We start from the raw sequence: 21,583 nt of genomic DNA, 5'->3' as shown, positions 1-21,583 counted from the left end.
CTGCCCCATGTCTAGATAGAACACGGCAGGAACAGGACCAAGGCCGAACTTCTGTCTCACCACTGGCTAGGTTTTAGCCTTTGTTTGCAGGGATATGGTCCCCCACAACCCTTGGAGCTCTGCTGAAATGCTCCAGGTATCAATCCTGTGCCATGCCCCCACCCCCACACACACAGTAGGAAAGGATTCTGGGCAAAAGCCAGGCAAAGGAGTGCCAGCTGTTTGTCTTAGTCCCAGAGTTTTGTATTTCCTCCTTGTAGCTCTTAACAGAGAGCATGAGCAGTCTGGAGCCTGATCTCGTGTGCGTGTGCGTGTGTGTGGCTGTCCGTCCATCTGTCTCCCATCTCAGATGAGCCTTCACAAAGTTCCATCTTGTTGGCAAGGGGAAGCATTCTGTTCTTGAAGATTCAAAATTCAAGACCCCTGGGGGCCCTGTCCCCTCGTGGGGTTGTGGAGCTTTGGGTTCACCTCTCCTTTGCCCTTCTGGAACCAAACACGAGAATTCATGGGTTTAAGGAGCCAGTGATGGGAACCCAGCTGGGCACAGGATACTAGGGCAAAGCTGTGGCGCCCCAAAAGTGGCCTGCGCTGCCAATATATATAAATACATACAGTCTGAACTTGACACTGTATAATTTAGCCCAGAACAATATGTATTTTGAACTCATTCAGGCGAATGACTTTTGCTTGCTTTCTGAGTGGCTGGGGAGCCTTTATTGGGACACATTTGCTGTCTACAGAGGCATGCCTTTGTTCTGAGAAATGGCCTCAGAACACTTTGCTGAGCTGTCCTTTTGAGTGAATGTCATCCTCTCACCACTTTCAAAAGACCCAAGAATGCTGTCCCACAACCCTGCAGGAAGCAGACACCAGGGCAAAGGAGATGGCTCTTGTGTTTGCTGTTGGTTCTCAAACCTCTGTTTACATTTTTTAAAAATGTAACCAACCCATAATTGCATTTTACTTGTCATGGTTCAATCTGATTGCATTGTTGGAAGGACTATTTTTGAGCCCGTCCAAATAAACTCTGCAGAGTATTTCCACAAGGATATAGTCCATGGAGCTGGAGCTGCCTTCCTCTGGACTGGTCTGAGACTCAAATGGTTTCCTGTTGCATAAATGTACAGGGGTAGAAGGGAGAACATGGAAATTCTAAGTGCTAAAAAAAAAAAAGTTAAATTTAGGATAATAAGCTCATCTGGAAGCCATCACCACTTCCTTCAAGTGTGCTGAGAGGGCCACTTCAACTCTGACACCAACGGATGGTGGTGTCAGGGCACAAAGTGTCCCTAGGCAGGCCCAGGGGAACTGTCCTGTGTCCAGCAAGTAGCTTTGTGTGAGGTAGGATCGTGTAAAGGAACAGAAGGAAGAGGGCAGATGGGCTGGACAATAGACTGCAGGGCTACAGTCTTAACTGTCAAGCCCTGGACCCAAGTCCTGGGCATTGGGAGGTTCCTAAGTTTCCAAATTTTAGTTTCTTCATCTATAAATGACATCAGGGGAAATCCCACCCCATAGTCTTTGAGGCTTTCAGATAGGTGTGCTATTAACACACAAACTTATAAAAACACCGTCTAGGGCAGGGCTTGGTGCTCAGTGGTGGAGTGCTTGCAGAGCGCAGGCAAGACCCTGGGTTCCATCCTCGGCACAGGGTGTGTGTAGTAGGACAGGTGAGTAGTAAGACTGTTTCACAAAAGAGCTGTTAGGATTGAAACCTGCACACTCCCAGGGAGAGAGCAAACGAGGTGAGCAGTGTGAGCCACTCAAATTCAGTGGAAAATGTTCCGTCCTCACTGATGAGTTAAGTTGTCCCTTTCTGCCACCCCCCACTGTGACTTCCAGCCTGAAATCTTACCTAGCTTTCTGACTTAGTATTGAGCACATGGACTTGGTCAGTACCAGGCTAGGATGAGAAGGAGAAAAGAATGGTGAAGAAATGGGGACCTGCAGAAACAGCTTCCAGCCTGAGTAGGAACCATGATGGTCACTGTGCGATCGTGTCCAGGGTAATAGGCTTTGATTATTTGATCCTTGCTGTGTGGGTTCAGAGATGTGGAGAGTTCTTGGAGGAAGTAGAATAAGGGAAGAAAGCCGGGCTTAGTGGCAATACCTTTAAGTACTCAGGAGGCAGAGGCAGAGGCAGGGGGATCTCTGTGAGTTCCAGGCAGCCAGGACTACATAAGGAAGGTAGCGGGAAAAAGTTCACTTTTATTACCATCACTTTCTCTTCTGTGTCTAGCTAGTTTGAGCCAACATTGTACACTTTGATTGCCTTAGACGATTATATTGATTGAAGATGTCATACAGGCTCCTTACTGTTCTCACTTTTACCACACTTAGTTGCCATAGCAACCCCATGAGAGAGTAGTTGTTATCCTCTCTTCATAAATGAAGACAGGTTTTGGGAGCTGCATGAACTTATCCTAGCACAAGCTGGTTAAAGGCAATAATGCCTTTGGCCTTGACCCCACAGCCCAGACTCTGTGTGCCTCAAAAACGCTGGGATGGGTTCTTGCCAAGTGGTTTGATTGTGTTTAAACTTGATTTGACTTAAGCCAGTTTAAACTTGATTTGACACACTTAAGCCAGTTGAAATTGGTAAGAATAGTTGATCCAATTTGAAATCAGCTATGTTTTAAATGTCAACTTATTATTCAGAAATAGCTGTTTTCTGTAAAGGTTTATTATGTGTGTGTGCCTATATGATTTTGTGCACAGTACAGATCAGTAGAGGGCACTGGATCCTCTGGAATACAGGTGGTTGTGAGCTGCCATATGGCTGCTGGGGATGAAACATTGGGTCCTCTGCAAAAGCAGCCAGTGCTCTTAACTTCTGAGCCATCTCCCCTGCCATGAGTTTTTTTTTTTTTTTTTTTTTTGGATGTGGGTTCTGGGGATCCAAACTCAGGTCTTCATATGTCACTGACTTAGCCATCTCTATAGCCCCATGTGACATGTGAAACCTTAAGTATCCTAGCATTCATATATGACTTTGTAAACCCATTATTTACCGGGCATGGTGGTGCAAGCCTTTAATCCCAGCACTTGGAAGGCAGAGCCAAGTGGATCTCTGTGAGTTCAAGGCCAGCCTGGTCTACACAGAAACTCTGTCTGGAGAAATAAAAATGAATGAATGAACCAAACCCATTATTTCTTATTCTCTGAGATAAATCCTGCCCCCAACCCCAAGCCCTTTTTTTTCTGAAACAGGGTCTCAGGGGGTAGCCTTGACTGATACCTATGGGCCAGTGACTTTTCAGTCTGAAGAAAGGCTCCCCTTCACTATAGAGCAGGGGTCCTCAACTTTCCTAAGGCTGCAACCTTTTAATACAGTTCCTCATGTTGTGGTGACCCCCCCTGCACTCAAACTTTTTTTGTTACTACTTCATAACTAATTTTGCTGTTGTTATGAATCGCAGACAGAGGTTTGTCAGAGGATCACGACCCACAGGTTGAGAACCACAGCTATAGCTCATCCTTTGCTCTTATCCCAGTACCTGGCTCGCTGTGTAGTCATGAGCAACCGTTCTCTCAATCTCCTGGGACTCACTGAAAGACTGATGAGCCCTGTTTCCTCCAGGATCACAGTACACAAGAGATATCACTGAGGAGGAAGGTTGAATGGCCAGGGCGTGAATAGCATGACCACACATGTCACCATCCAAAGAATTGCTTTCCATATAGATTGTAGGTGGGTTGGTTTTGTCTTCATACAGTAGGCTGTGCATGAGAAATCAGACTTGCTACCCTCTAGGCGTACTTACCCTTCTCTTTATTATAGATAAAACCAGGTTCTACCTACCTTATAAAGAAAATGGTAGTAGATTTTTCCTTTATCCGCCAAGACCAGCTCTTGAGGGCTTGAAGACAGTGACAGAGGATAAAACATAAACCACATTACCCAGCAACCATGTCTATAAAGGTTTGTGCATTTCTGCCACAGTGGGACCAAGCCTAGAATTTCAAATGTGCTAGGCAAACTGTTTGCCACCAAGCTATATAGACTACCAGTCAAGATGGGTTTTGGTTGTTTCCCCATTAATGAATGCATCTAGGGCACAAAAATATTAAGAAAAACCCTGTCCTGTGGGACACTTGGCTAACCCTGCAAAGGGAGAAAAATCCCCCCACTCATTGGGTACGTGTGGGCCCCGAGGAGCTGAGGAATGGAAAACACAGAATGTGGAGGGTGACCGGAGAGCTAGTTTGTGTCGTTCCTAGCCTGAGCCCATATAGGAGGGAAGAGTAGTGCTGTGCTTTCAGGGTGGGAGGAGCCCAGGAGCATGAGGGTAGGGATGCAGCTCACCCAGCCCTCCTCCCTGTCCTGACATCTATGCCACGTGACTGATTTCTCCTGGGAAGGCTCATCCGGAAAGCAGAAAATTGACAGTTGTGGGGTTCGTATGTCCATTTCAGAATCCATCAGTTTCAGTGCTCTGACCTTTCCACTGCTCCACTTCCTTCCTGGAACTGGAGTCCTCACCTTACTTGGTCTCCCACCCTAAAAAGAACACCAAAATCTCTTCTTGGGCTGGAGAAATGACACAGCAGGTAAAGGTGTTTGCTACCCAGCCTGACAGCCTGCGTTTCATCCCCAGGATCCACATTATGGAAGGAGAGAACTATGTGTGCACACACGTGCGCGCACACTCAGCACTAAAGAAATGGAAGAAAAAGAAAGCTCTTCTCTGGGACTTCATCCATACTCTCCAGGATTGGCCAAGACATTACTTCTCACCCCCTTGGAGAGCAGGCCAGTAGTCCATAGTCACTCCTGCTTCCCTAGACCCAGAGGGCACAGTCAAAATGGATGCTTAGGCCAAAGTCAGGGCATCTACATCTGGGTCCAGATCTATCTGCTATTGACTTGCTAAGTGAATGTGGGCCAGTCTTTTTCCTCTATGGGAAAGGATGAGGCAACAGCCATAGCTTCCATTTCCTGGGGGCAGAGCCCATGCAGGCTGTTTTACCTGCACGTCCCTCTTTAAAAATGTTATCTATCCACTAGGCAAGGTGACACAAGTCTTTAATCCCAGAACTTGTGAGGCAGAGGCAGGTGGATCTCTTATCACTTTGAAGCCAGCCTGGTCTACATAGAGAACTCCTGGTCATCCTGGGCTACAGAGTGAGATCCTGTATTTGTTTATTTTCAGGCCTGAAAAGATGACTCAGAGGTTAAGAGCACTGCTACTCCTCCAGAGGTTTCCTCTGTTCAATTCCCAGCACCCACGTGGTGGCTCACAGCCATCTATAACTCCAGTTCTAAATTCAATGGCCCCTTCTGGCCTCCATGTACACTACATATGTGTGGTGCACAAACATACATACAGGCAAAACACCCAGGTGCAATAAAATGAAGCAACATTTTTTTTTAAAAAAGTATTATCAATCTCATACATAGATATGATGTATTTTACCACATTGTCCGCACCACTGTAGAATATGACTCCCGCTCACCCCACTCTGCAACCTTTAACTGCCTGTACCTCTCAGTTGCCTCTCAGGAAATCACTGATGTTCCTTCCTAATTGCCAGACGAGGAAACTGAGGCTCAGCAAGTGTGTCCCTGGAGGGAGGCGAGGAAGCTTTGCACTAACACCTGGACTCCATCCAGGGGCTCTGACTCTAGTGCCTTAGCTACACTGTATACACAAACCTCCCTAAAATAGCTTTCATTTTATGGAGCACGTGCTATTTTCCAGGAATTGTGCCCAGCACTTTGCATCCATTTATCTCCTTCAATCCTGGCTCCTTCTCAGAATCTCACCTTAAACGTTACCTCTGCCTTGTTTTCTGGAAGCTTCTCAACAAGTCTCCCCTCCCCCACCACCTTACTCACTTAGCTTAGTTCACACACAAGCATAAAATCCTCCCATCTTGGGCTGGAGAGATGGCTCAGAGGTTAAGAGTCAGTGGACTGTTCTTCCAAAGGACTCTGTTTCAAATCTCAGCACCCACATGGCAGCTCACAACTGTCTGTAGCTCCAGGATCCAACACCCTCATAAGACATATATGCAGATAAAACACCAATGCCCCAAAAGTAAAAATAAATTATTTTTAAAAATCCTCCCATCTGTTGTCTTTCTATGATATCTTCCTTTCTGTTCTTGGGTTTCTGGAAAGTTGGGTCTTTATTGGCCTAGTCCATTGTTGGGTCCCCAAACATCTCATAGCTGTCTGGCACATAGTAGACACAGTAAGTATTTGTTAAATAAGTGAATGAATGTTGCAACATGCCTGGACTATATGCTCTTCCTAACTGCATTTGACAGATTGAGAAATCTAGGCACCGGCATGGAATAGCTTGCACAGAGTCCATGAATGATAAAGTGTGTGGAGTCAGACCATGTAGGGAGATCAGGGCTTTTCTGGTCAGCTCTCAACAGCACTGACCGGGGCCCAGTGGATGTTCTCAGGCTATGGGCCTGAGCACGAAGGGTTTTTGGCTGCCTTCACTCTTCTTCCTCCACAAGACTGCAAAGGTTTGGACCCCCAAGGAGGCCAGGCTGACAGGATTAGAGGAAACAGCTGGCTCGAGCCCCATGCCCTGCAGGAGGGAGCTTACATTCCCCAGGGACCCTGGAGGGGGCAGCTCCTTGTAGCCCAGTCACATTCCAGGTCAGTCGTTTTCCTGAGTGCAGATGTTTGCTAATGAGCTGGGGAGAGGGACATTCAGCCCTCAGCTCCAGCTCAGAGCCCCACATTACCTCGGCCCCAAGAGACTGGCCCAGGGCCAGGAGGCTCTGGCCACAAGCCTGTGCCCTGTGCCAGCCAGGCCTGCCTGGGCAGCTGGAGCTGTGCTGCCAACCAGGTGTATCTCCTGGAGCTTGGAGACTCTGACTTGACAGGTTCTGCCTTTCCTGCTGGGGCCCCATTATCCTGGATTCCAGGGGTGCAGCATCCCAAGGGGAGGGGCTCTGAGGTAGCCAAGAGTGAGTGTGAGCACAGGACCAGGGCCTGTGCATTCAAATTTAGTCTTTGTCACTCACTATCAATGTGATATTGGGGGTGGGGTGGCTAATGACACTTTTGTCCTCACTAGTACAATGGAACAATGAGATTGTGGTAAAGAGTAGATTAGAGCCAGGAGGCAGTGGTGGTGATGCCTTTAATCCTTGCACTGGGGAGGCAGATGGAGGTGGATCGCTGTGAGTTGTGAGTTCAAGGCCAGCCTGGTATACAAAGTGAGTTCTGGAACAGCCAGGGCTATTTCACAGAAACCCTGTCACCAAAAAAAAAAAAAAAAAAAAAAAAAAAAAGTAGATGAGATACAACAGACTGCTTTGCTGGGTATAAAATGGTAGCTGCTAAAAGATACTCAGTCCCTTTCTAGATCCCCTGCCCACACTGTAGCTTGCTGTCATCACTGGTCTGAGCCAGACAGATATAACGATATAACTCAACCTCAAACCCCATGTTCTTGGTTAGGTGCTTGAAGCTTCTCTGGAACCTCTCTGTGTCTGAGAAGGTGCTGGGCTGCACGGCCAAGGGCGCTGACTGGGATTGTAGCCTTCTCTACTATGGTGTATGTGATCAGACCAGCACATTACTCCACACAGTTAGCTTCCTGCAGTGTGGGAACAGGTTCTTTTCCTGTTTGTTTTGGTTTAATATTACATTGGTTCATTTTTCTTTGTGTGAGTGTGTGTGTTTGTGTGTACACTTGTGCCACAACATACCTGTGGAGGTCAAAGGGCAACTTGCAGGAGTCAGTTCCCTCCTTTTCCTCTAATGGGTCTTGGGGATCGAATTCGGGCTGTTAAGCCAGGTGTCAGTGCCTAAGGTCACTGACAGCATCTCTCACCAGCTCCTGTTGTGTTTGAGACAGGGTCTCACATGGCCCAGGTTAGCATGGAACTAGTTGAAGTTCCTTGACCTTTCAAATGTAGGGATTACAGGCGTGTGTCACCATGTCTGGTGGAAGTGGGCTCTCACAGAACATCCACATTCACTCCCATCCTGCCCAGAGTCCACACTGAGACTGCTGGCAAGCTTCGGCTGTAAAATGCACCACATATAGTACAACACATCAAGGCTGGTATCTGCAGTGCAGGGTCCTCCAAACCTTAGCCTCTTGCTGTGTAACTTTTGGATGAGCTACTTAAGCTGTTTATGGGCCCTTGGCATTTATTTAAATGGAGGTAACACTGAAATGAATACAAGAGCTCTGCCTTTGAGGGGCTGATGGAGGACATCATAAAGAGAAATCAGCATGAACAGATGTATCCCAGTCTGCAAGATCACTCCTGGAGGAGGAAGACATCTATGCCACTTGAGGATTCTGGGAAGGCTTTCCACCCTGGTAGATGAAGAATGCACTGAGCGAGAGATGGAGGGAGAGGCAATCTAGGCTGAAGAACAGCATAACAGCTATTGATTGGGAGAGCCGGTGGCCTGGGACAGCCATGATGTTACCACTAGGCCACTAGGAGGCCTCCTTGCCCTCCTCATGCTTGGCAACTTGGAGATGTCAGATGAGCAGGGTTGAGTCCATCTGAATGACTTAGAGACATGGGCATATATGACTGATACAGATGGACCCCCAGCTTTCACCATCCTGCTTGTTGGTAATCTGGGCTGTCACCTCTAAGGGACAAGAAGGACACTCACTACCTTCTTCCTCTTCTTAGGGTGGCCTGGAACTGGCTGTTTAGTTGACCCTGGGTCTTGGGTTGGCACAGCTGGACCCAGTTTATGGGGTCCTGTGGATAGAAACCAGGTTTCTAGGCAAGCACTCTGCCAACTGGGGCTACAGCCCTGTTCTGTTGGCTACACCAGTGCAATTCATCTTCGTGCACGTAGATAGACCCTCCTTCAGGGGACCTGCACTGTCCCTTTTCAAAGAGCCCGAGTGAGTGGGTTTTGGCCTCTTTCCCTTTCTCTGGATGCCCCAGCTAAGTTGTTTGGAGGTCAAGGGAAAAGAGCACGGCCCAGATCGGAACCCAGCCCCCTGAGGGAAGTTTGGGCACGCTTCAGTTGGACTCCTGGTGCCTGAACTCCAAGAGGCTGGAGCGCTACACTCAGCAAGTGTCCAAGGTTTCGTCCGTTACTGTTACTCCAAGGCCTGGCAAGACCTGATAGCACAGAAAAGCCTGGCGGAGGGGAATCAAAGCCTGGGAAGCGTCCGGGTGCCTGGCTTGTGCCCTTTTTTCTGTCTCGGCCGTCGGGAGAGTGGGGCCGGCGGCCTGGGCGCCCCTGCTCGCGCGCGCAGAGGGAGCGGCCCTCGCCCGCCCGCCCGCCCTGCCCGCGCGTCCCTCCCCTCTCCGCCGCTGCCCCCGCCCTCGCTCCCTATTTGGAGCTGAGACACCCTGACGTCGGAGGCGCTCGGCCCGCCGCTCCCCCGCGCATCGCGCCCGCCCGGGGCCGCAGACGGCCAGCAGAGCAGTCCAGTCGAGCCTCGCGGGGCCGCTCCAGCCCAAGGACCCCGGGTCTGGGACCCCCGAGGCCTCCAACCGCCTCCCAGGACCCTCAGGAGGACGCGCCGTGCTTCCCGCTGCCGCCGCGCGCGGTAAGTATCGCCCGGGCCCGCACGCTGGAGCGGGACAGCCGGGGTTCCCTTTCTACCGCGCCCCAGTGCATCCCCAGAGTCCCGCAGTTCCTTTCTGAGCCCCGCCAGCTCGCGACCCCCGCGCCGCGCAGCTCAGCTGCCGGTCCGGCGTCTCCGATCGCCCGCGCTGGGGACGTGGGCGCGGCTCCCGGGTGGCCAGGGGCACCGGCGGCGTCCGGAGCCGGTCGCCAGCCGCGCCCCGAGGCTCCGTTTCTTGTAGGAGTTTCACCGCCAGGACTAAGAGTGGGAGGGAGAACGTCGCCCTGCGGGCGCCGGGCAGCGCTGGGACTCTGGGTTCGCTCTTCTGGCTCTGTCCTGGTCCCCCGCTCGGTCCCCGTCTCCATCCACAGGTCTCTGGCTCTCATCGCTCCATTTCCGCTTCCACGCTCTCTCAGGAGCTCTGTACCTCCCGCTGTCCCCCTCGTGCCTCGATTTTCACTTTCTCAGCCTTCGTGTTTTCTCTCCATTTTCTCTCGGTGACTGAGCGCCTCCCTGACCTCCACCCTTCAAATCAAAGCATCCCGCCCCAGCTTCCGAGGCGCGGTCCCCCAGTTGGGCTCGTGCATAGTTACTCTGCCACTACGAAAGACCCCAAACCCTCCTCTTTCCTGCCCCAAAGTCTGGCGAGTGTCAACCCCCCCACTGCAGGGGCAGAAAGCGAGTGGGAAAGCAGACATGAGCGCCCGAGCTAGCTAGCCTTTCCAGGGGCTGTAGTGAGCCTTGTAAGCATTCCACCCCAATGAGGCAGTGTTCACCGCAGGGCTCTGCTGCCGGCCACCTGCCCTCCAGCCGGCTCTGGCTCCCGGGCCAGGCGATGATCTTTTACAAGCGTCACTAAAGGGGGCAGCTGCTTGCCTTGGCCTGGCTGCGGGAGGGTGGGGGGAGCGGTAGCGGGCGGGCATCAAGGGAGAAAGCCACATTTCCAGGCTTTCCGAGGCCCTTGCCCTGCTGGAAGCCACCAGCCTGCAATTTGGAACACCCCAGGAAAATAGGCTGCTGGCACAGGGTGAGATTTGGGGAAGTAAGTTGTCAACAGGCAGCCCCCCTCTCTTTGCCACTAAGCAGCCAGCCCCCCGAGACTCCCACGGATGCTGGAACTGCCTGGGCGGGTTTGTCTTGAGTTAGAGCCAAAGAAGAGACAAGACTGGGGCGTTTCCTTGGTGACCCCCACCCCTCTCCACCCTTCCCTGAAAGCCAGACCTCTCTCCTGGGCCTGTATGTTGGAGGGGGAGGCAGGGGAGTGGATGCTGCGCCATAGCCAGGGGTACAGCCTCCTTAAAGTGAAATCTCAGCTCCTTCCTCCGGCTGTCAACCCCAGGGGTCGGAGGCTGCGGGGTGGGCAGGGTTGTTGGTGAGGTCTGAGGGGAACTTCTGTTGAGCAGATGTGTAAGCCTGCCCTGCAGCCGGTAGTTAGCATACATTTGTTTTGGAGACTGTTTTTGGTCTGTGGAGCCCGACTGCCTGCATAGACACACTCAGAGCTGGAAGGTGGAACTGGCTGGCCTTAGGAGGTAGACCTGGGTGGCATGGGATGGACCACTGCACCATTGGTTCATGTTGGAGCTGAAGGAACGAAAGTCACCCAATGGTGCTCCTGGGGTCATGGAATCCTCGTGGCCTTAAGCAGCGCACTGGAGCCAGATTCTCCCCAAGGGAATCTACTAAGCCACATGTTCCCAGACTGCGCTGACGTCTATTACACAGGTGGTAAGTGTGAGGCTTACGGAGGTGAAGCACAGGTCACCGACACGGTCTACATGTACAGCCCTGCCCTTAGGACACTCATCCTGAGACACCCCCTCTCCCTCAGCACCTGGGAGTCTAGAGCTGGGCCTGACTGGTGTGAGCTGGACCTCAGGCTAGAGGCTGCTTTGCCCCCTCCTCAGCAACGTTTTTTTTAGTTGCACCATTCAAGGAATTCCCTGTACTCATTCCAAGACCTGGAGGATTGCTCCACCCTACTGATCCCCAAGCTCAGGGCAGCGGCCACAGGCACCACACCCTCTTCACCAGCCGCATGCGCGGTTGGCTCTTGGTAGGGAGATCTAGAGGTGGGCTGCCTTCTCAAGGCCTCTGTCGTCCAAAGGGATAAGGTTTGCATCAAGTCTTGCCCCAGCTCCTGCCCTGGCAAGTGGGTGTGTTGGGTGACACTTGTGGTAGCTTGTGAAACTGTTCCCAGTCATCTTGCTGCTTGCTTAAGTTTCAACTCAAGGTATCCCCCTAAATCCCTATCACAGCAGACACATCCCAGATTGAGAAACACTAAGGATTAAACCGGATCTGGAGAGAGGAACAGAGGCTAAGATGGTTAAATGACTTCAATCCATGCTCATGGTGACTTCCTGAAGCTATAACCCCCACCTCCCCCACCCCCACCCTCCCGCAGTGACCTCTCTAGAGCCTTCTACACACATACTCGTCAGTTGAACTCTCACAGCTGCCTAGAGGAGAGAGCTCTTTACCGTTCCCACACTGTAGATGAGCAAACTGAAGCACAGACATCTTCAGGCAACTGAGCTAAGATTTGAACCTGAGCCCAGGATAGTTGTGGAGAATGGAGGAGAGTAGAGGAGAGATTCTTCCTCTTCCCCCTGCCCCTGCCCATGTGTCATTGTGTATGTATTAGAGAAATTGTGTGAGATTGCATGTGTGTGAGGGATGGTGTATGTGTGAGGGAGACTCCGTGTGTGTGTGTGTGTGTGTGTGTGTGTGTGTGTGTGTGTGTGTGTAAGACTGGGGATGGTGTGTGGTACAGCCCACCTTGAAAACCCTGGTGGAGACTGCATGACTCTAACTTTTCAGAGTTAGCAAAAGAAGAAAAAGGGTGGGGTCAGGCACAGTGTTGCACTCGGGAGGCAGAGACCGGTGGATCTCTTGGAGTTTAAGGCCAGCCTGGTCTATGGCATGAGTTCTAGGACAGCCAGGGCTACACAGAGAAACCCTGTCTAGAGGAAAGAGGGGACAGTTGTTTCCTCCACACATGCAGTCACCTCTTTGCCGTATAAAGGCTTTCGTAGGTGGTGATGGTCCTTAACAACTAAGAGGATGCAGTATTTAGAGCACCTGCTACAGGGTTAGAATCCAATGGTGGGACTGAGGGGCCCCTGTCAGCCAAGACACTGAGGGGACCACACAAGTTTCCTGACCTGGCTGGGTCTCCGTCATTTGGGGAACACAGACATGCTGGTTCAGGCCACACTCCAGGCTCTGGTGGTTTGATTTTGCAGGCTAGGCCCAGGGCTTCCACAGTTCTGGGGAGTGTCTCAGGGCAGCTGCTGGAGCCTGGCAGGTGTGCTAAGGGCCAAGCATTGTGTATTCACAGCCCCACCCCCTGGCATTCCTGAAGGGCCTTGTGAGTCAAGGGCCAGAGAAGCTACCACAGGGAAGCTGGCTGGGAGAGATGGGCAGGCCTCTTCTTGACCTGTTCCTGAAGACAGGGCTCAGCCTGTGGGGGCTTCCTTTCTGTATGAATGGCAATTCAGAAAAGGCAGGGCTCAGAGGGCTTGTGGGGAGCTGGAAAGAAGGGCTACCCCTCTCACAATCCAGCAGTTACCCCGAGAGGTTCACCAGAAATATCCCGCCCACCCTGGGTCTGAGGTGTGGCCACCTGTGCTAAGGATGCCACTGAGCTCATAGCAGGGTATTTCTCTCCTGTACCCAGACCCAGGAACCAGGTTCTGCCATGACCACATGCTGGTCTTCGGGGAGCCAGGAATGGGGCTCAAACTCCGGTCTGTGGAGCCAAGTTCCAGACAAGGCAATGGCTAAGCACCAAGTGTTCTGACAGGGACCGGGAAGGCTGCCACAAGGTTACCCCAAACCCCGTTCCAGCCCTTCATTCCACACCCTGGACTCCTCCCTCTCCATTCTTGCTTTCTCTTTCCCTTCTGTGAGCCTTCAATCTGCCAGCTCACCTAATTCGTTCATAATCAGACTTAGCTTTTCTATTGTCTGGACATGTAAGCTTATTCAAATTCCAGCGGCCGCCATGTGTCCATTCTTCAAGGAGAAAGTGGGGGAGGCAGGGCCAATCCAGTGGAGTTATTGTAAGCTGACATGCTGCAGTTAGGACACGCATTTCTCTGCCAGGCAGGATAGATAATTCATGGGGCTGCCGGTTATGATCCCTCTGATGGCTTTTGTTCCAGCAGTAACCTCCAGCCAGGAGCCTCCCCCCCACCCCCTTGCCACGCCTCGACCTTCACCATTACCCATTTGCAATCCTCCACTCAACCCAGAGCTATGCACTTCTGCCCCTCTTGCTCAGGCATCTCTGCATTTCTGGTGGGATCTGAGCTTTGGAGGGGGCGAGCATAGCTCTCCTGCTTCACCTCCTCGAAGGCCCCAGACAGGGAGTACAAGCTGTGGGTAATGAATGGCCCAGGGGGCAGCATGGCTCCTCTCTTGCTGCAAGTGTTTTGGGACAACCTCTGCAGAGCCCGGGTATTGGTCTGACAGATGGCTCACTCCTGTCCTACCCTGGCACTCCGACACTCGGTGTGACCTTCAGGGTGGAAGCCGTGAGAAGCTGGGTGAGGCTCTGAGGGCCCGGGAAGGAAAGTTCAACTGTTGCCTAAACAGAAGTGAGCTGAGTTGCTGGTTGAGGACACACAAAGAAGGGTAAATTGACAGATGATCAAGCCTGCATGGAGCCCACCCATGGGTGGAGGGCATCATGGCCTCTGGGCAGGGTGCGAGGCCTGGGGAGGGTCCTCATAGCACCTCTTTGGCCTCCCTTCTTACACTGCCCAGATTCATTCATGATCCCACCAGGGAAGAGAGCTGTGTTGGTGAGTGGATGCTGGGTACTGGATGCTGGGTGCAGGGTGTTGGATGCTGGATGCTGGGTGCTGGGTGTTGGATGCTGGGTGCTGTCATGGGAGATTCCCAGTTCTAAGAAGTTTCCTCTACATCCAGGGGAGTAGGCTATGAGAGAGGAGCTCTTCTCCAGTCACACAGCTCCTAAACTGCAGATTTCTAACACCGGGGACTCCAGGGCCAGTGGGCCAGGCTACTGGTGCTCCAGCTGCTGAGCTGGGGAGGTCAAGGGTGACCCCAGCACTCTGCTCCAGGTCCTGGCCAGGTTGTGATGGGTTGGGGTACACCACTCTTCTGAGGGGCATGGCTGGTCCTTGTGCTCACTCCCCATTGGGCACCTGAGAAGCAGCTATAGGAGGGTGACCTCCTGACTCAGTCTACCCCATTTCTCCTCAGCTTCTACCACATCTATCTAATGGCAGGGCCTAATCTCTGGGCCAGTGACACTCTGAAAATGTCCCCTTGTCTTGTCTCCAGGTAGCCTCATGATTAAGTTCCAGGCCGGCTTCCACTTTAGCCAGCCCTGACTTTGGCAGTCCCCACCCCCATCTCTCCTAGTTCCTGGTCCAAGGCAGACTCACATGCCCATCTCATGGCTTCTGTCACTAGCTCAGATCTCAATCCCAGTGCCTACCGAGACCTTATTCATTCCCTGCTTGTCATTGCCAAGACAATGTCACAGAGGCAGGTTCTGCAGCAGGGACTTCTCTGGTGCCCAGAGGGGCTGGTCAAGCTCAGGAAGGGCCCAGAGCTCTGATCTTCTATGGGTCATGGAGCTCTTTAGAAGGTGGTAGTCATACCTTGGGTCAGGCTAGTTCCTGAGGGTTGGCAGAGTGCCCATTGGAGCAGGAGGCTTGCCAGATGCTGAGGCTGTTCCCTATATTTTGGAACGAGTCTGGTCCATTCCGTTGGGACGTGCTTATTCTAAAAATGTGGGTTTTGTTGTGGATCTTATGGGTGAGTCTAGAGCGTGTAACTGAGTGTGGACCACAGCAGAAAGTTATTGGGATCTAGGCACACTGTCCAGCCCCACCGGTAGCTGTCCCTCTCCCTCAAGCCAGGGGCAGAGGTCATCTCCAAGGACCAAGACTTCTGCAGAGAGAGGAGCAGTAGCTGGGGGCCTTGCCTGATGAGCCTGAAGGCTGCTCCACCCTCCCTGACACCCTGCTCTTTCAGCCCTATGTCCTCACTACAGGAACTGCCACTCCCACCATCACCGGTCATTGCCATCCCCATCACTTGCTGGGGATGGTAGGTCCAGGGCAGGGCCATCATACAGAGGAACCAGCCTTCCCCATTCCTGGTACCTGGCTCCCAGAGAGCTAGTAGAAATGTCCCCGCTCTTCTGTCCCCATTCAAGCTCACTCAGGCCTCCCTGGGAAAGTGTGAATCTCATCCCAGCTGAGAACTTTCACACTCTTAAGTTCCCAGTGATTTCTGATACACCACCAGGTTTGAAAGCGCCACTTATTTTACAGGCGAGAAACGGAAACAATAGATAGATGATAGAGAAATAGATAGATAATAGATGATTGATAGATGATAGATATATATATATAAGTGAGAGATAGATAGATGGTATATAGATAGATGATATAAAGATGATTGATATAGATAATAGATAGATTTATAGCTAGATACATATATATGTACATACATACATTCCTATATACCTTTTCCCACTGTCCTGTTTCAGAGGGGTTTGAGGACACCCTCTCTTTGAGAGCATTTCCCTCTGTTCAGGTCTCTCTGAAACTCCCTCCACTACTTTTGAAGTGTGTGGGTGTGTGTGTGTGCGCGTGTGTAGAGGAGTAAGGTGTGGGGAGGTGAAGCCTACAGAAGATAAAATTGGGGAAGGTGGCAGAAGTCCCCCCCCCCCCCGACTACTTTAGACACAGACTGTCCTGCAGTGCCATCTTGTGGCAAGCTCTGGAATTAGTGCCTTACTCCAAGAAGCAGAGAACTTTTAAATGGTCCTCTACTTGACTGGGGTGTGGGTGGTGCAGGTGGTTAGAATCCCGATGCGGGTAATGATATGTGGGGGATTTCTGGTGGCTGGACACTCTGGTGAGGAATCCTAAGAAGAAATGTATCTGTCTGAGTGGCATAAGATTGAGTAGCAAGGTCTTTTTTGGAGGCATGGACAATGGACTCCTCTAATCCTGTAATCAAAGGATCACTTTGGATTTGTGACATGAGGGATTCAACCCAGAGCCCTTGCACAAGCTAGGCACACACTGTGCCACTGAGGCACACTCACAGCTTGACACTGGCAACTGTCCCACCGAGGGCCATTAGGTGTGGGGCTCCACACGGCAGCCTTTGAGGTTTACTGAGGAGGAATACCTCCTCCAAGGTGTGCCTGGGACTGGGCATGGTGCTACCTGCCTGCCATTCGCCATTCCAGCAGTGGGGAAGTAGGATTGGGAGGATCAGGAGTTCAAAGTCATCCTCAGATACAGACTCTGTCTCAAGAGAAAAAAATGGTTTGCCTGTGGAGAGTTGACCCTGAACCTTGGGGCCAGGGCTCATGCTTGGAATACACTCCTGCTCTCCACCACCTAGCCTTCACTTGCCACCTGTGCTTAGTTCCAGGACTCTGGAGGTTACGGCCACAATGCTTTGGGTCCTGGTGGGGGCTGTCCTCCCTGTCATGTTGCTGGCTGCCCCACCACCCATCAACAAGCTGGCCCTGTTTCCGGACAAGAGTGCCTGGTGTGAAGCCAAGAACATCACACAGATTGTGGGCCACAGCGGCTGTGAGGCCAAGTCCATCCAGAACAGGTGGGACTGTGGGGGAGGGAGGGGGTGGGGCCTGGGACCCAGGGATGGGGTAAAGAGAGTCAAGACTGTCCATCCTTGCCTCTCCTCTGGAGATTTGGGCTCAGGGATGTTTCCTCTCACAGGGCGTGCCTAGGGCAGTGCTTCAGCTACAGCGTCCCCAACACCTTCCCGCAGTCCACAGAGTCCCTGGTGCACTGTGACTCCTGCATGCCGGCCCAGTCCATGTGGGAGATTGTGAGTACAGCTGTCCGTCCTTCCCTGTACTGCAGCAGGAGGCCTTGGGTCCTTCCTAAGGCTTCATCACGTGTGGGAGCAGCAGGGCTCCTACTGGGAATATGCATAGGGCACACTGTTGAGTCAGACACCCACGTAGTGGATACTCCTGAGGGTCCACCCGTGTCACAAACACTGCGGTCCTTCAGGCTTCTCTTTCTGTTGCAGGCTGAGACCAAAATCTCTGCCGTGCTCTGCCCTACACCGCCCTGGCGAGCTGGCTCACCAGCCCCTTCAGAGCCGTCTTAGCGCCTCCCACCTTCTTCAACAACTTGACACCACCATCCTTTCTCACTCTAGCCCTGCTCTGTTCCTCCCCACCCCAGGATCTTTGCATATGCTCTTTGCTCTGTGTTGAAGCCCTCCTCCCCTTGCCTCAGCCAGTTCCTCCCTTCCCCTTTCCTTCCACCGGTTCTTTAGCTCTGGGCTCAAGCATTGTTTCCTCTAGGGCACTGTTCCAGACCCTCTGACCCAGAGCACGCCTTGTGCTGTAGGCGCTCCAGCGCTGTGAACCTTTGCTTTGGGCAGCTACAGCGGTCCTAGCACATCCGGGTGATTAGGGCAACTAGACTGAGTCTCTTGAAGGACCTTGCCTGCACCTGTGCCCCAGAGTGGTCTTGGAGTAGGTGCTATATGGAAGAAAGGAAGGGAATAAGAGGGAGGGTGAGAGGGAGGGAGGGAGGGGGGGAGGGAAGGAGGGAGGAGGGAAGGAAGGAAGGAAGTTAGAAGCATTACCAGAAGGCATGAGGGGGTTGCTAAGGGGATTGCTACAGAACGAACCTTGCTGGGTTGGGGGCTTGGGATGGAGGTGAGTCACAAAGTTTGCCCAGAAATAAATTGTGCAGTTTGGGATCAGTGGGAGGATTGGTTGACCAATAACCTTCCAGGCAGAGGGAAGGACATTAGAAAAGCCTTTGGGGTCAGAGCAGTTGGTGCAGAGTTGGGAATGCAACAGGCTTCTGGGGTGGTGAAGTCAGCCAGGGCCAGCCTAAAGGTCCCAAAGACCCGAGGAAAGGGTCAGGATTTGTCTCCAAGTTCATTGGGAGCAGTGTGTGTGTGTGTGTGTGTGTGTGTGTGTGTGTGTGTGAACTCCAATCAGGGATTTATCTCCCACCCCCATGCCTGGGGGAATGGGGAGGAGGGGCAGGGCTGCCTGTAAGAAGATGGAATAGGAATTCCTGCTGGAGCTCAGTACCCCCCTCCAAACCCCACTCTAAGTGGGTCCACAGATCACACTGAGCTTTGCAGGTGGACTCTAGGATTCTTGGGTCCCCGAGGATGTGTTATTCTTGGGGTCTCTGACACCTGCCCAAGCCTCAGGAAACTTCCATTCCTCTCCTCCTGACTCACCCAGGTGACCTTGGAATGTCCTGGCCACGAGGAGGTGCCCAGGGTGGACAAGCTGGTGGAGAAGATTGTGCATTGCAGCTGCCAGGCCTGCGGCAAGGAGCCCAGTCACGAGGGCCTGAGTGTCTACGTGCAGGGTGAAGACGGGCTGGGCTCCCAGCCTGGACAGCACCCCCACCCCCATCCCCACCCCGGTGGCCAGACCCCTGAGCCCGAAGAACCTCCTGGAGCCCCTCAGGTTGAGGAAGAGGGGGCTGAGGACTGAGGGTCCCCAACTCTTCCTCCCCTCTTGTCCCCTGTGGAATGTCGGGTCCCACCCTCCAGGGAAGAGGGAGGGGAGAGGCAGAAGCCCCCTCATCCCCTTTGGCACTGGATGGACTTGGAATGCTGCCTGGTTGTCATGGAGATCTGAAGGGAGGGGCTGGAGCCAAGCTGCACAATTTAATATATGCAAGATGGGGGGAGGAAGCAGACATCCTCAGGGCTCTTTTTTTGGAAGGTGTAGTGTGGCCTTTTGCTTTCTAGGGATGAGTCCCTGGGATGGAGAGGAAGTGGGCTGAGCTGCTGAGGATGAGCAAGACCCTCAAATAGGGCAGGCCCAGGCCAGGGTCCACACAACTCCTGATGGGGCAGGATCCCCAGGGATGGGCAGAGGGTGGGTATCATGGCAGCAGCATCCCCTTTGCAGGAGGGTCCAGGCTGGGAAGACTGCTGGCGGAAGCAGGAAGTTCCAGCCCCATAGGTTTCCCTAAAGGCATCCTTCATCCCCATCTCCAGGAAAGAAAGCAACCTCTTCAATGGAGTGGTTTAGAGGTCAGGCTGGGGCAGGACCCCGCTGACTCAGGCGCCAGAGTGTCACTGAAGAAGAACGATCACCCTTCCTCCCTCCAGAGATCTTAGCACTCTGCCCGCCATGTTCTGGACCCTTTGGGAAGCAGATGCAGCCAGACACACTGTCTTTGGGGTGGGTCTTTCTGAACGAGATGGTGCTTGGTTTATCTCCATCACCTGGGACCATAGTGGACAGGAGGCCTCTGCATAGGGCCCCTGCTGACCTTGGCTTTCTCTAGCTTCCCATTCCCCCCTCTCCTCCTTCCCGGCTGCACTTTAACCCTAGGGCAGGGCAAGTAGTAAGGAAGTGCTCTCCGTCCCCTGATACATTGGCACCGTTGTTTGTGTCCAGGGGGCTGCCAGCTCACCCCCTGCTTGGGGGTGCCCCAGCCCGTGGCTGTTCGACAAGAGCCTTAGAGCTTGTAACCAGTAGCCATCTCCCATGAACCCAAGTGTTTTCATGAATAAATACCTTCGATGCCTCCACTCTTTTTCCTGTAGACTGGCTCTGTTGATGAGGGGGGGTAGGGGTTGTGGGTCCCGGGCGTAGGGGTGGGTTTGGTCTGGACAGTGCAGCGAGGGGCTGACTTTAGTATCGCTGTAGTCCCTCCCTGTATCTGGTGGCCCTCTCACTTCCCGCCTGGCCGCCACCTCTGGCTCACCTCCTCTCTTGGGCTTTCTATGTGCATTGCTGTCTGGCTCATACGTGGTTCGGTCAGGACAACTAGATTTAGACACTTGATCCCTTGGGACCCCCTCTTGCCAGCTCTTTACTCTCAGTGACCCAGTATGAGCCCTGGTACACGTCACCAGCCTGATCCAAGTCCCAGAAGAAGAGGAAACAGATGAATCCTAAAATTGAAGGTTACAAATGAATATAAGTTTGGGCCCTGGGCTGCCATTTGCATAGGTCATCTTACCTAGCCCTTAGTCTCATTTTGATGGTGTCTTTATTTTTTTTGTGCATGAGGCATCTTTGGCGCACAGGAATTAGTCATCTCTCCAGGGCCATCTCATTAAATGCCATCAAGAATCAAACCCAGGCCATCTGGGCCAGAATCCATGCTGAGTTTGGTGGCACAAGCGCTTTCAAGTCTGTGGGGGGACTCTCTCATTTGCTCTTTGGAGTAGGACACCCAGACTGTGGGTGCACACCTGACTTGCAGAAGCTCACAGATCTGATGTCACTTTAACATGGTAGTCAAAAAACTGGCAATAAATGTGCTCCTAGTGTTCCCGGAGCTACATCTGAAGCTTGTGCCTTGAGTCTGAGAGCTTCTTAGGGCATGGACACATAATTCAATGAGGCACTGGGTGGATTAAAGTGGGAAGGTGGGCTGCCAGGCTTCTGGCAGGTCCTGAATGGCAGAGATAGAGATAGATAGATAGATAGATAGATAGATAGATAGATAGATAAATAGAGATAGAGAGAGAGAGGCACGTCAGAAAGACTCAGGAAGAATGGGAAGAGGGAGAGGCTTGAGACCAAAGGCCTGATGGCAGCTCAGGGGCCAGAGTTATCTAGGGATAGTGAGATTGGAGAGGGCATCAGAGAGGTAGGGAGGGGCCCGAGGAAGAACAGCCTCTGGTTAGATGTCTTGCCAGGGAGAGTGGCCAGATCTCAGGGATGAGAAAGAAGTGTGTGTGTGTGTGTGTGTGTGTGTGTGTGTGTGTGTGTGTGTGTGTGTGTAGGCAGGTGTATACCATGGTGTCCATATAGAGGTCAGAGAACAACTTTTGGGAGTTGATTCTCTCCATTATGTGGGTACAAGATGTTGAACTCAGATAAAGGCTTGGTGGCAAGCACCCCTTACCCGCTTCACTCCTTCACATCTCATGAGGATTTCTTCTTTCTCTCCCTGAGACAGGGTTTCTCTGTGTAACAGACACTGCTGTCCTGGAACTCACCTTATAGGCAAGGCTGGCCTCAAATAAACAAAGATGGATCTGCCTCTACCTCCCAAGTGCTGGGATTATAGGAG

The 21,583-nt window shown here is 52.4% G+C and overlaps 1 protein-coding gene across 1 annotated transcript; it reads left to right on the top strand.

The window, feature by feature from the left end:
- The first annotated feature begins 9,316 nt into the window (after positions 1-9,316).
- Positions 9,317-20,087, top strand: Nbl1 (NBL1, DAN family BMP antagonist). The gene is made up of 4 exons (XM_051173469.1): positions 9,317-9,509; positions 16,956-17,150; positions 17,273-17,384; positions 18,778-20,087. Exons 2-4 carry the CDS (start codon positions 16,984-16,986, stop codon positions 19,033-19,035), a joined length of 537 nt encoding a protein of 178 aa, XP_051029426.1. The 5' UTR covers positions 9,317-9,509; positions 16,956-16,983; the 3' UTR covers positions 19,036-20,087.
- The last annotated feature ends 1,496 nt before the right edge of the window (positions 20,088-21,583 follow it).

Source organism: Phodopus roborovskii, unplaced genomic scaffold (assembly GCF_943737965.1).
Source record: "Phodopus roborovskii unplaced genomic scaffold, PHOROB, whole genome shotgun sequence".
In the NCBI taxonomy this organism is placed as follows: domain Eukaryota; kingdom Metazoa; phylum Chordata; class Mammalia; order Rodentia; family Cricetidae; genus Phodopus; species Phodopus roborovskii.
This window is presented reverse-complemented; position numbering and strand designations above follow the sequence as displayed.